General features: G+C 32.4%; 1 protein-coding gene across 1 annotated transcript; it reads left to right on the forward strand.

Annotated features, from left to right (window-relative positions):
• The first annotated feature begins 379 nt into the window (after positions 1-379).
• Positions 380-14,354, forward strand: Scb (scab). Its single transcript, XM_064065447.1, has 20 exons — positions 380-395; positions 493-699; positions 749-852; positions 917-1,014; positions 1,071-1,206; positions 1,264-1,352; positions 1,402-1,612; positions 1,665-1,750; positions 1,800-2,012; positions 2,187-2,295; positions 11,753-11,938; positions 11,994-12,170; positions 12,229-12,356; positions 12,408-12,664; positions 12,720-12,927; positions 12,975-13,138; positions 13,193-13,734; positions 13,784-14,007; positions 14,061-14,114; positions 14,191-14,354. Exons 2-20 carry the CDS (start codon positions 515-517, stop codon positions 14,242-14,244), a joined length of 3,225 nt encoding a protein of 1,074 aa, XP_063921517.1. The 5' UTR covers positions 380-395; positions 493-514; the 3' UTR covers positions 14,245-14,354.
• The last annotated feature ends 424 nt before the right edge of the window (positions 14,355-14,778 follow it).

Below are 14,778 nucleotides of genomic sequence, written 5' to 3' on the forward strand. Positions count from 1 at the left end.
ATTTTTGATGTTGACAAATAAATATATTGTAATAGAAAAACTCACTTATAAAACACGGTTAGCACGGTTTTTTACCTTTATTCAAACATTAGATATATATTTTTATTGTAGCTTATAATTGTAGCCATAAAAACAATAAAATTCGCAAAATCAAATCTTTTAATTTTTCGAAAGAGTCGGATTTGAAAAGCTGTAAGTAATCTTCGACCAATTTTTTTTATTGACTTGAATATCTACACTTTTTGTGATTTCTGTTATTTATTTTCATCTTAAACAAACAAAGTTTGCCCTTCAATAATTTTTAAATATAAATAAATTACGCATAGTTGTGTATCTCTGATAAGCGAACGTGTTCGTGCATGGAAAACCGTTTACTCAGAGCTAATACATATAAGGTAAGCATACGATAATTCATATCCTGCCAACTTCGGCTAACACAGGATGTTGCGTGTACCTTATCGTTCAAAAACCTAAGTATGTGATCATTTTTAGTAAGGCAAGAAAAAGAAGCACCATGCTTTCCTTAATTTTTTTACATATTTTTGTGTTTGTTAATTGTTGCTATTCCTTTAATATTGATACAAATTACCCAATTGTCTACGAAGATCCCTCCAAATATCTGTTGCCTAGTGTAAACACATCCAGTTATTTTGGTTACTCACTAGTGTTATATCCAGGAAAAAGAAGTCGTAAACCTTGGTGAGTAACAGCATAACTTAGAATATGTAGTGTATAAGTTGTATTAAAGGGTATTAATTGGTGCACCCAAAGGAATCGATGCTAACAAACGTACAAGTGGTGTTTGCTTTAAGTGTGGAATTGCAGAAACGTGCGAATTTTTTGATATAAATGGTAACTTGCATATTGATCTCAACTTTTAATAGTGATTTAAGAATATTTGTGTTTATCTGTCTAGCTCAATCTCAGTCGGCACGTACAAATTACGAGGAAAGAATTGACAATGCATGGTTGGGTGGATCAATGGATATTAACTACGAAAGTGAACGGATTGTTGTACGTATTTGTTACTTAAAAAATTAGCTAATTTACTTACGGGTTAATTTTTACAGACTTGCGCTCCAAGATGGATAAAAGTACAAAGAAGTAGAGATCCCCGAAAAGATGATTACCATATACAAGGTGCATGTTACTGGTTTCATACCGATGATAACAGCACCCAGAAACTTTTACCATTGTTAGAACCTGGTGCGTTGAATCGCTATGTAACTAATGTAGAAAACAATAATTATTCATTTTTTGAAGGCAAGGACATTTATACACATCCTGGAAGTGGAGGATCTGTTTACTATTATGCGCAAGGACAGGCTGGATTTTCGGTCCATATGCCAGTTGTAAGTTTTAATTTTTGTGTTTGAATATTTTTCTTATATGGTTTTTTAGAAAGAGAAAGAAATGATTCTGGGTGCTCCTGGTGTTTACAACTGGGATGGAACGACAATCTTATACAAAGATAACGTTGAAACTTCTCCGATTGCTAGTCGTTTGCAAAATGCTGGAAAAAGCAGAAGATTTGCAGATCCTAGTGAATTCAGCTATAAGAATATCGCCAGTGCAATTGAAACCAAGCAAACTCTTGCCTACGATTTGTTGGGTAATAAAAGTGAAAATCACTTCACACCAATAATAATATGATAATATTTTAGGTTATTCATCCACGTCCGGTTATTTCTATTCCAGAAAACTATTATCGTATGTTTCTAGCGCCCCCAGATCAGATTACAAAGGACAAGTGAGTTGTAAAAAAAATAATTCTCAAAATATTAATATCTGTGTTATAGATTTTAATTTACGAATTCGCAAAATCTGTAGAAACAACACTTATTGTCAAAGAAACCAAACACGGTCAACAATTTGGAGAATATTTTGGCGGTGCCATAACAGCTGGCGACATAAATAATGACGGATTGGATGATTTAATAGTTGGAGCTCCGTTTCACACAGCACAAAAATACAATGAAGGAAAGATATATATTTTTCTTGGTAGTAAATCGGTAAGTGAAACCAAAATCCACCATACGGCAGCTTACACGACCTCCGTTCGAACGTTTTGATGTTTACAAATTTGGGTTAAAATTCTATACAGTAGTGCATATTCGCTGGAAATACACGTATACGGGGATCGTGGATTAGCTGTAGCCAGATTCGTTGTTAACATTGTTTTGAAGGGTCGTCTGCAAGATCCTAAACGAAATCACATTGTGGGGAAAAGCGCCAATGGTCAATTCGGAACCACAGTACAGTACTTGGGGGATATAAATCATGACTCGTTTGGTGGTATGTAATTACTGATATACTTATATTTGTACTTTATCTGTATCTGTGTATTGATTGATTTGTATCGCTGTGTTTTTACACGTTCGTTTATTGTTTTCACAAAATTTAAAGTTGATTCGTTTCGTGTTAAATATCAAAATCAATGAATTAGTTTCTAAATTGTTAGCACTGGCCATCATTCTTGTAATCGGATGATTCTTAGATCTGTTAGTTGTCCTACTTGTGATTCTGCTCCCAGGTGGAGGTACAAAAAAAACAATTTTCCTATGTATTTGATGTTCAGATCAAATTGTAACTCCAATGCATCGTTAACAGACTGAAGACCTGCTAAGATAAGACTGATTTTGACAAATGAGATACCTTCTAAGACAAGAGAGGGTGGGTGGGCGGGGTTAGTACCTGCTAAGATAAGACTGACTTTAACGTCAGCTCAAAATTTTGACAAATAAATCCTATCTGAAATGTCCAAAATTTGGTGAGTGTGTATTTGTGATTTATCATTCAATCCATATTTTTTGCATTTACTTGTCTCAAAAAAATTAATGACTAAGTCTATTTATTTTCTTGTTTTACCATGAATTACAAAACTGAATACTTTGAAATCTTGCAGACATTTTAAAGTCATTGTTAACATGGTAAATTGTTAATCAAAATAAATCTTTTATTCCCCCAAAAAATTGATGACGGTATCTCAAGTTTTTGCTGAATAAATTCCAACCAAATTGTGCAAAATATGACGAGTTTTTACTTGTGATTCATCAATGTATTCATATTTTTACTTCCCGAGCGTAAGCAAAGGAAGTATTGTAATCGAGTCCGTCGGCCGACTCTCTACTTTTACGTTTTCTCGATCTTTCATGACCCCTAGAAGACGAAGAAATAGGTCTCCCATTTCCGTCTGTCTGTCCGTCTGTCCGTCCGTCTGTCTGTCCGTCTGCCGTCCCGGATTTTTATTAGACAGATAATCTCCGAAAGTACTCGACCGATTGTTGTGAAATTTTGTACTTATATTAAGAATATCATGTAGATGGTAAAACGCTAACCAAAATTTGTCTAATCATCCCCACCACTAATGCGTTGACGTCACTTCAAAATTGTACATAGTAAATGGGTTTTCAATTGTATAAAATAACATAGTCCTACACATGTAGTTTACAACTCTGAATCGACTTTTCACCCCAAACGTCCAGATTTTTGGAAAAAAAATCAAAATTATAAAACAACATTTTGAAATTTAATTTTTAATCTGCTAACCAGAATGCTTTGAAATGTTGCAGATGTTTTAAGCCTATAAAGAGCATAATAAATGTTTAGTCAAAATATATTTGCTTATCCCCTCCAAAAACTTGATGACGTCAGCTCGAAAATTTGCCGAATAAATCATATCTAAAATGTACAAAATATGATGAGCCTGTACTTGTCATTTATCACTCCATTCATATTTTTTGGATTTGCATATACAGAGTGACTCAAAAAAATTAATGAATGCGTAAATATATTTTATTGATTTAATCAGGAACTACAAAACGGAATGCTCTGACATCCTGCACATGTTTTAAGGTTATAAAGAGCATAATAAATGTTTAGTCAAAATATATTTGCTTATCCCCTCCAAAAACTTGATGACGTCAGCTCGAAAATGTGCCGAATAAATCATATCTAAAATGTACAAAATATGATCAGTCTGTACTTGTGATCTATCACTCCATTCATATTTTTTGGATTTGCATATACAGGGTGATTCAAGAAAATAAATGAAAGCGTAAATTTATTTTACTGATTTACTCAGGAACTACAAAACCGAATGCTTCGAAATCTTGAAGATATTTTAAAATTATCATAAGCATGGTAAATTTTTGATCAAAACGTATTTGGTCGTCCCCCCTAAAAAATTTATGACGTCACCACAAAATTTTGCTGAATAAATCCTATCTAAAATGTACAAAATATGGTGAGTCTCTTCTTGTGATTTATCATTCCATTCAAATTTTTTCGATTTGCATATACAGGGTGACTCAAAAAAATTAATGAATGCGTAAATTTATTTTATTGATTTAATCAGGAACTACAAAACCGAATGCTTTGAAATCTTGCAGATGTTTTAAGGTTATAAAGAGCATAATAAATTTTTAGTCAAAATATATTTGGTTATCTTCTACAAAAAACTGATGACGTCAGCTCAAAAGTTTGCCGAATAAATCGTATCTAAAATGTACAAAATATGATGAGTCTGTACTTGTGATTTATCATTCCATTCATATTTTTGGATTTGCATATGCAGGGTGACTCAAAAAAATTAATGAAGGCGTGAATTTATTTTATCGATTTAATCAGGAATTACAAAACCGAATGCTTTGAAATCTTGGGAATATTTTAAAGTTATTATAAGCATGGTAAACTTTTGTTCAAAATGTATTTGTTCATCCCTCCTAAAAAAAATGATGACGTCACCCTTAAATTTTGCTGAATAAATCCTATCTAAAATGCAAAAAATATGATGAGTTTGTACTTGTGATTTATCATTCCATTCATATTTTTTAGATTTTCTTAAGAGGTGGTTCAAAAAAATTAATGAAGTCAATTTATTTTATTGATTAAATTAAAGGCAACACTTATTATTAGTATTACACCCCAACCAACCCAATTTGGTAGACACAAAATTTGTTAAAGGAAAAACTCGGTTGAAACATAAGGGTAGCACGCTTATTTACATCGACTTTAACATTACAGACCTGCATTTGTTTTATGCGTTCACTTGGTTCCGCGAATGTGAAATAGACATGTTTATAATCAACCAATTGTGAATTTCACCGTCAAGAATTAAAATAAAACCCAATGTTTTATATAATAAGCGGAAGTCGAAGCAATAAAACCGATGGTCGTTTTGTTTACAGTTTCTCTGTTTGACTCTCACGTATGCTGTTACGCCTGTCATCTTAAATTAAGAATGTTTATACATACACGATTTTCAGTTGCCTCTGATACGTATACGTGAGTAAATTGTTTCGTTATTTTATTGATTATTACAAATCAATATTCAAAACGACCCAATTCATTTTCCCGAAAATTTGAGAATATAATAATTTTATTCTTAGTATTACACTACATCTATCCCAACTGATATACGTGTCCTTGCAAAAATGTTGATGACGTCATCGCATTTTTTTTTTAAATTCCCACTACAAAAATGTAATGAGAAAAAAAACACAATAGGCATGCAGTCGTCAAGTTTCCGACAGCGAGGGAAGTACTGTCTAAACTCTTTAGACCAATTTTTTATTAATCAAATTAAGAACGAGTTACCCCATTTTCTCTAAAATGTGAAAATACAAACGTCTTTATGTTATAAGGATTATAACAATGAGTTTTGATCCTCTGTTTTGAGGGGACGAACTCATTCAAATTAAACTAATTTCTACGTGACATTCTCCCGAAGTATAGACACTTTCATGTTATTTCTCTTATCAAGAATACGCTAAAGACGTACAGTAATGGAGTCCATTAGGCAATTTGGTAGTTTCATATTTTCCCGATACTTCATAACCCATAGACCAGGTTGTGCCGGTGATTCTGAGCCTCCCCTAGATCTAGACAAGTTATAATTAACCAAATGTGAATTAGTACTTCGAAAATCAAAATTAAATGTAGTGCTTTATTCAATAAGCGGAAGTCTGAGCATTAAAAATGTCTGGACCGTCGGCATTGTGATCCGGTTATTGCAAATTGTAGAAAGCGGTAGCCCCACCCACCTACCCCCTCTTTATTCCAGTAACTACCCTTAATATTGTTTACGTCTTATCTTAGCAAGTAATAACCCCACCCACCCGCACTCTATTTTTGAGAGGGTAGGTCATCTGCCAAAATCAGGCTTATTTAAGCAAATACTAACAAAAAAAATGAAAAATTGAAAAAAATAAAGAATCAAAAACTGAAGAGTCATATAAACGAAAAAGTTTTAAAATCAGATAATATTTGGAAATTGGAAAAAATCTAAAATCGTAAAATTCATAAAGTGAAATATTTTAAAAATTATTATTATTATTGCTTATTTAAAATAAAAACTTGAAAAAAATGCAACTCAAAAATTGAAAGAAAAATTTAGTAAAAATTAAATTTTATCAAAAAAGTATGTAATCCTAGATTCTATTATTTATCGATATAAAATCCAACTTCCGTTGTTCAAAACCAATAAGAACGAATGATCAAAACAAAGTAGAGGGGGTGGGTGGGCTTTGTTTTAAATTTTATATTGCATTTAACAATAAAAAAAATTAAGACAATAAAATAGAGAAGAAAGATTGCCTTTTTTCTAAAGAGTGTTACAAGCAAGCAGTAGCCCGCCCACTCACCCCTCTTTATTCTAGAGACTGCTCTTAATATTATTCAGTCTTAACTTCGCAAGTAGTAGCCCCGCCCACCCGCCCTCTATTTTCCTAACAAAAAAAAAAGAAAAATTGAAAATTTGCAAATCGAAAAGTTGAAGATACGAAAAACTAAAAAGTCGTAAAATTCGAACAGTTGCATATCGTAAAATTAGAGAAAAAAAATTGAAAATTTGAAAAATTGCAAATCAAGAAATTGAAGAAACGAATAATTGAAATTGAAAAAAAAAATTATGAAGTCGCAACATCGAAAAACCGATAAACTCTAAAAATAAAGGAAATAAAAAACCAAAACGAAAAATTACAAATTGAAAGTTTGAAGAAATAACAAAATGAAGAATCAAAAACTGAAAGGTCGTATAAACGAAAAAGTTTTAAAATCCAATAATATTTGAAAAATGGAAAAAGTCTAGAATCGTAAAATTCATAATGTGAAATATTTTAAAAATTATTATTATTATTACTTATTTAAAATGAAAACTAGGAAAATTACAAATCAAAAATTTAAAAATCTAAAAACTGAAACATTTTTTTCGAAAAAAAATTTTTGTAAAAATTAAATTTTATAAGAAAAGTGTATAATCCTTGATTCAATTATTTATCGATATCAAGTCCAACTTCCGTTCTTCAGAGCCAATAAGAATGAATTATCGAACCGAAATAGTGGTGGGTGGGCGGGGCCACTTTTTACTTTGTTTTACATTTTAGATTGCATTTTACAGTAGAAAAAAGAAGACAATGAAATAGAGAAAAAGGTGGGCGGAACTGAGTTTGCCTTTTTTGTAAAGAGTCTTATAAGCAAGCAGTAGCCCCTCCCACCCACCCGTCTTTATTCCAGGGACTACTCTTAATATTGTTCAGTCTTAACTTATCAAGTAGTAGCCCCGCCCACCCGCCCTCTATTTTCTTAGAGGGTACGTCATCTGCCAAAATCAGTCTTATTTTAGCCAGTCCTAACAAAAAAAACGAAAAAATTGAAGAAACGAAAAACTAAATACATAATTGGAAAACAGAAAAATTAAAAATTGAAAACTCGAACAGTTGCATATCGTAAAATTAGAGAAAAAATAAAAAATGGAATAAACAAATAATTGAAACTGAAAAAACAAAAATTATAAAGTCGCAACATTGAAAAATAGAAAAACTGTAAAAATATAGGAAATAAAAAGCCGAAACGAAAAATCGAAAATTGAAAATTTGAATGAAAAAATGAAGAATCAAAAACTGAAAACTCGTATAAACGAAACAGTTTTAAAATTCAATCATATTTGAAAAATGGAAAAAGTCTAAAATCGTAAAGTTCATAAAGTGAAAAATTTTTAAACTTATTATTATTACTTATTTAAAATGAAAACTAGAAAAATTGCAAATAATGATAATTTGTTACGACTGTTAATCGGTGATGCCATGCGATAAGATAATAAATAACACTAGTCAACAAATTCGGACTTTCTCCACTAAAATAAAAAAATAGGTAATTTTAACTCATTCTTTCTTCTGGGGTCTACTTTTTTTTTTTTAGTTATTAATTAAACAGTGTACAAAATATTGTAAAATAAACTTAGATTAGCACCGTTTTGTTTTACTTATACTTCTGCATATTTTGCTGGTTCAGTATGTATATATGTGCAAACAAATTTATATTAGCCTCTCAACTAACAAACAATGACTAGTTTTTCAAATGTGCCACAATTTTCCAAAAAAAAGATCAAGTCGTGGCAAAAAAAATTTTTCAGTTCGAAATTATTCACAAAGGTTTATTTTACCAGAAAATAGAAAAAAAAAACTTGGTTGTAGAAACGTTGGATCAATGAATTTACATGATTTTTCGAAATACTTTTCAAACTTCAGGACTGAACTGTCTAATTAAAACTACCACAAATCATTGGACGTTTGTTTGGACCGAATTTGAATCAAATTTTCGCGCTGAAATTAATTAACAGCGACGCGAAATCACCTTTGAATAATTTGAATTTGAAAAAAAAAATCTATAAAAAAAAATCATTAAACATAGGCTTTGTGCACGTTTAGTTCTTTTTCTGGTAGTTGGGAGCTCGCTGACGGGATTTTAGTAGAGGGGTGGTTATGAGAGGGCGGTAGTGGTGTGAGCATGGTGAAAAAGACGCTGTAAGTTAGCTAAGTTAAATTAGTTGATTTGGTAGTTAATAAAAGCTAGAAAGTCTGCGGCTTTTTAATCGGAAAAAGTGATGATTTTCGAGACCGACGCTACACGTGCTGTAAATTTATTTTATTGTTTGTAAATTCACCGATCAGGTTAGGGTTTTAATCGTCAACTGTTTCTAACACAATTTAACAGACATTAGATTTATTTAAACAGACACTGACTAGGAGCTTTCATGAAATTCACTTAGTCAGGATAACAACCTTTGTTTACAATTTACGAATGAGGTTTCTGGATGCATATTCGTAAGTGTTACATTGTAACACTTCTTAATTTTTCACACAAGATTGCTAATAGTTAGTTTACGGCAGTTAAATTAACGAATTCATACCGTGAACTGGCGGTGGGTTCAAATAATTTCTTGCCTTAGGCAATTATCATCGTTATCATCATTACATCACCGAGGCATTTCATCGCAACGCTAAAGATTGATTATACATCACCGAGGCATTTCCTTGCAACGCTAAAATTTATATCACCGAGATGCTTTTTTCTCGCAACGATGACTGGATATTTTTGTGTTTATTTATTATGTGTTTTGTTGGGGTATCCAGTTCACGGTATTATAAACTCTCAAGGTAAATTGTTTTTCTTTTAAGTAACCAATCACTTGGATCATGACACAATAATGACACAATAATGTAAACTCTTTGTTTGAACCGTTGATAAGTATTAATATCATGTAAATTTTGTCAGCTTTGCAATTTTTGCACCTCATACAATATTTCTCTATCTCACAATTTTAACCTCAGTAATTTTCCTTTGTTGTATAATTTTAATTGAACGTAAATTTCATGCTTTTTTATTTGCACAAGTTTATTTCACACCAGATCTTTTGTTTTTATAAATCTTTGCTGGTTTTGTTTTGTAAACATTTTATTGATGAATGTTTCCATCGTATAAATTACCTGATGTCCCATTTTAATCGCACATAAGAATTATTTGTTGTTTAAAATTTCATAAGATTGTATGGCGAATTTGAAATTGAACACTTAAAATCGAATTGAGGTTAAATAACACAGAAAACGTGGCCTAAACTCCGCTTGTGCTAGAACGCCCTTATGGGTATTTTTATTGTGCTCTTGTTGACTGCCATAATTTTAAATTTGCTCCCACACGCCTGTAATAACTTTAGCCCCCTCCCAAAAATTCTGCCTCTTAATTCTTGCGCTCTCGACGCACACGCAGTGTATGCTCACTTGTATGAAAGAACGCTACCCGCTATTAAAAAAAAAACAACAACACACAACGTAGGTCCCATTTTGTTAGACGGTCACAGCCAAGGTCAATGTAAATTATTTGCTTGAATCGTTGATAAAGTGTGGCATAATTTAACATCAAGTAAATTCTTTGTTCTGGCAGCCGTTGAAAGAGCACATGTTTGAACTGTAAAATCTTATTGAACAAATTAACAACATTGTGGGTCATGTGGGACGTGCATTTTATTTCTTTGATTTAGACTATTATTTGCACAGCGCCACAGGATTGATCGCATTTCTGGAAAACATATTTTTGACGCATTTTTTCAACGACGCATTCATCCGACGCCATTTTGAACCTCCAGATTGCCTGCTATATTTTTTATGTTTGTATGGGGGAATGTAAATCAACGGCCCACAATGCAGCTGAATAATTTAACTTTTAAAAAATTAACCAATAAGTCGGATGGACATAAAATATTGATCTCATGTAATATTGTTAGCTTTGCAATTCTTCACCTCATGTAATCTCAAAAGATCCGCCCCCCGGTCTCGCAACAAATAAAAAATTCATTACAATTGAGATCGGGCGGGTGGGCGGGGCTTATATTTTGTGTTTTTTTACAACCGAAAATTATGCCCCACCCACCCGCCCTATCTTAATTGTGATTATTTTTTTATTCGTCTTGAACGAGGAAGCTGAGTTTAACCGCGAAAATTTTATTTTTCTACAAGAAATTTCCATCTAAAATAAAGTATTTTTTCTCAAAACAATATGATAACACTTCAAACAAGTTTCACTCAGTAATTTCTTGTACAGAAATATGGACTTTGCGGTTAAGCTCCGCCCCCCGGTCTCACAACAAATAAAAAATTCATTACAATTGAGATCGGGCGGCTGGGCGGGGCTTCTATTTTGTGTTTTGAGATCTCGCAGTTTTAACTTCAGTAATTTTCTTTGTTGTATAATTTAAATTGAACGTAAATTTTCATGCTCTGCGGTTTCTAACCTCACGTATTTTTTTTTGTCTACACAAGTTTTATTTTTTGTTTTTATAAATCTTTTCTTGTTATTTTTCATGTAAACATTTTGTTGATTAATGCTTCCATCATATGAGTTGTCTGATGTCCAATCTTAATCTCAGATAAGAATTCTTTGCTGTTTAAAAATTTCACGGGAGTGTATGGCGAATTCGAATGTTGTTTATTGCTCTATTTGAAACTTTAATACTTGTTCGATTGTAGTTGATATCAGAGTAATATAAATTGAACATTTAAATGGAATTGCGGTAAATCACACAATAACACGTGGAGGAGCGGAGTGCGCGGTTCCTTGTCGAGCTGGCGGTTGCGCCATCTGCACAAAGGATGCTGGGCGGCAGTGCTTGCGAGAACAGCCACGACCAGGAACCCCAAACTACGCTCGTGCTACAATGCCTCCTGTGGCTAATTTTGTGTGTTCTAAAATGAAATTCAGATAGTTCGATCGCTACTTTTCCAACCTTGCATCTGCACGCATTCCACAAAAAAAAAAACACACACAAGATAGGTTCCATTGTGTTAGACGATCACAGGCAAAACCAAATTTTTAAACTGTTTGATTATTATTTTTACTTGTTTTCCAAATAAGTTTTATGTTTAAACTTGTTGTTGTAACAATAGTTTACTAACCAAATTGTACTGGGTGTTTTTAGATGTAGCAGTTGCAGCGCCTTATGAAGACGATAAAAGTGGTGTTGTATACTTATTTAAAGGTACAGCTGATGGTTTAGACTCTGTTTTTTGCCAACGTATAGTAGGAAAGACTATATACCAAAGTATAAGAGGATTTGGAATGAGTATTTCAAGAGCTGTGGATATCGACCTGAACAAATATGCAGGCACTAATCAACACTAATAATCGTAGGCAGTTTCATTATTATTTTTTTCTTTTAGACATAGCAATAGGCGCGTATTTATCTGGTCACGTGGTTTTATTAAGATCTCGTCCTGTGATTACAATATATCAAGGACTTATATCTTTTGCTCAACATTTAGAATTTAAAACAAAAAGTTTTCAAATGAGGGAATGTTATTGGTATCAGCTTGATCAGATGCATCCTGGCAAAATTAGTGTGTATTCTCAAAATAAAAATAAGTACCTTAAAATCAATATAATTTCGTTTTATAGGTATCAACAGAAGTCTAACAACTGATCAACAATTAGGCAGAGCTAGTTTAGAAAATCGTAATTATATGCAAATAATAGAACTACGTCCACATCAAACGATCTGCCAAAATTTTACCGTGAAACTATCGGTAATTTTTAGTTGGATTTAAATGAAAACAAATATAACAACATTTTTTTAGGAATCATTTTCTAATCGTTATGATCCTGTAACGGTATCGTTGTCACATTCATTTATCAGTCAAGAAGAACCTAAACAAGTTTTATATGTGAATCAGAACCAGCAAGGAAATGATTCATTTTGTCCTAGGTGTCCCGTCTACGATATGTATAGATCTATATCTTCCACTACTGTAAAAATACCATTTGCATTGGGATGCACTGACAATATTTGCAGATCTCGTTTAGAAGTGACAGCGAAAATCATTGGTTTAGAAGAGTAAGCTAAGAGTAACAATACAGTCACTGGTTTATTAAAGTCGTTTTTAACACAGGGAAGATAATACGTTTACACTAGGTGCCAAGAGTTATTTAACATTACAAATCGATATAAAAAATACTGCAGAAAAAGCATATTTAACGCAAGTACTAACTACAGTACCCGATTCTATTACATTTCGAAGTATTCCTTCAGCTTGCACGGAAAAAAATTCGTCTTCAGTGATGTGCTCTGTCGATAATCCACTTGAAACCGACAGTCAGGTAATTTGTTTAATTACCTTAAACCATGAAAGACCTTGTCGTTCCAGAAATCGGTAACTTTAGATCTAGATATGACTACAATAAATAGCGGAAAGTACGACGATTCGCTTACTTTCTTGATAGAAATAATTACTAGTAGTGAAAATAGCGGAGACAAAATCAAGAAACTGGTAGTTAAATTAAGACGTGAAGCTGACGTGTTCATCACAGGGTAAGTTAAATTCTACATTACGTGCTGGTTGATACAACTTTTTTACTAATTCAGAAAATCCGAAGAACAAAGTTACTCGTACCGGAACATTTCTGAAGGTAAACCCCACTTTTCGCAAATATATCAGGTTGAAAAATTTGGACGAAGTCCTTTGAATGAAATCGCTGTCGAAATAAACGTCCCTTACATGTTTAAACTCGAAGACGGTCGAGAGATCGCCTTTACTGGTTTGTACCCTCCGGTTGGAATTTTGGCCGAACAAGATGTTATTTGCTCTAGCGATTTCCAGTATATAACTGAGGAAAAAACAAGTACTAGTAATATCGATTTTGAAGGAATAGAGGACACTGCTTCCGACAAAGAACACTCAAAACGTTTTGTAAGACAAGTTCAAGTTTTTAACAAATCAACAACCGCTAAACAAAGACTGACCAAAGAAACTGAATTAGAAAATTTGCAAAATCGGACGTACTATGTTAACTGTAGCATGAACGAAGTTAGTTGCTTTAAAGTAATGTGCACTGCGGGATCTTTAAAATCCGGACAAGTACTCACAATTAAGCTCAGTATGGTTTTAGACATTGCTACAATTAAAGGTGATTGAGAATTTTATGTGTTTCAACTAATTTACGTTTGTTGTTTTAGATTTATTAGGTAAAAAAGACGTTGTTTTATTTGGTACTCACGGGCACGTTGTGATCACAAATCCTAAAGACTTTGTACAAAGCGGTAGTAAGCAAGACAGGGTAGAAGTCGTTTCTCTCTTCGTTGGAGCATCACAAAGTGAAGATATTGCGCTCTGGATCATTATTGCTTCTGCAATAGCGGGACTAATACTTCTTACACTACTAGTTGTCGTTTTGGTTAAAGTATGAGTTTAAACTATAACAAGTGATTAAAACTTATATTAATATATTTTTAGGCTGGATTTTTCAAAAGAACAACAAAAGAAGAATTAGCACAACTGAAAAAAGAGGTAAGCAGTAGTGACATCCAAATGTTTGCGATTATGTATTTCTAGTTGAGATTAAACTGATTTATCGTTGTTGTAGATGGAATTAAGTGCAGGTGCAAATCTCACTGAAAGGGAACCTGAAGATGAATAAGTAATATGGTGGATATTACTAATTAATGCTTTTGTTAGTACTAGTTACCTTAAAAGTAACACATTATTAAAATATTTATTTTTCTGATAATAAACATAATTATAAAAGTTTTTGTTTTTTCTGTTGTGATGACCGAATTTGAATTAAAATTTCCACAGAAAAAAATTAACAGCAATTCAATAAAAAAATCGTTAAACCTAGGCAACCATGTGCACGTTAGCGCGTTTTAGGTAGTGGGTAATTTTGCTTGGAATTTTAGTTAGAGGGTTACCTAGGGAGCAGGAGTTTTTTGTTTACCAAATTACGTATAACTTCACTTTTTAAAATTTAACCGATGAATAGAATGAACATAAAATACTAAAGTTATGTAATTTTGTAAGCTTTGCAATTTTTCTCTATCTCACAATTCTAACTTTGGTAATTTTCTTTGTTGTATAATTTAAATTGAACGTAAACTTTCAAGCTCTGGAGTCTCTAACCTCACGTAATATTTTATCTGCACCAGATTTTTTGTTTTTATAAATCTTCGCTAGT

The sequence above is a fragment of the Zophobas morio genome, unplaced genomic scaffold, assembly GCF_036711695.1.
Source record: "Zophobas morio isolate AGI-343-1 ecotype UQ-CSIRO unplaced genomic scaffold, CSIRO_AGI_Zmor_V1 ptg000026l, whole genome shotgun sequence".
NCBI lineage: Eukaryota > Metazoa > Arthropoda > Insecta > Coleoptera > Tenebrionidae > Zophobas > Zophobas morio.

Excerpts from the sequence above, each read along its gene's own strand:
- Scb (XM_064065447.1), top strand. The coding sequence starts at position 515 with ATGCTTTCCTTAATTTTTTTACATATTTTTGTGTTTGTTAATTGTTGC. Across the intron at positions 1,207-1,263 it reads TTTACCATTGTTAGAACCTG|GCAAGGACATTTATACACAT; the intron begins GTGCGTTGAATC and ends CATTTTTTGAAG. Across the intron at positions 13,139-13,192 it reads GCTGACGTGTTCATCACAGG|AAAATCCGAAGAACAAAGTT; the intron begins GTAAGTTAAATT and ends TTACTAATTCAG.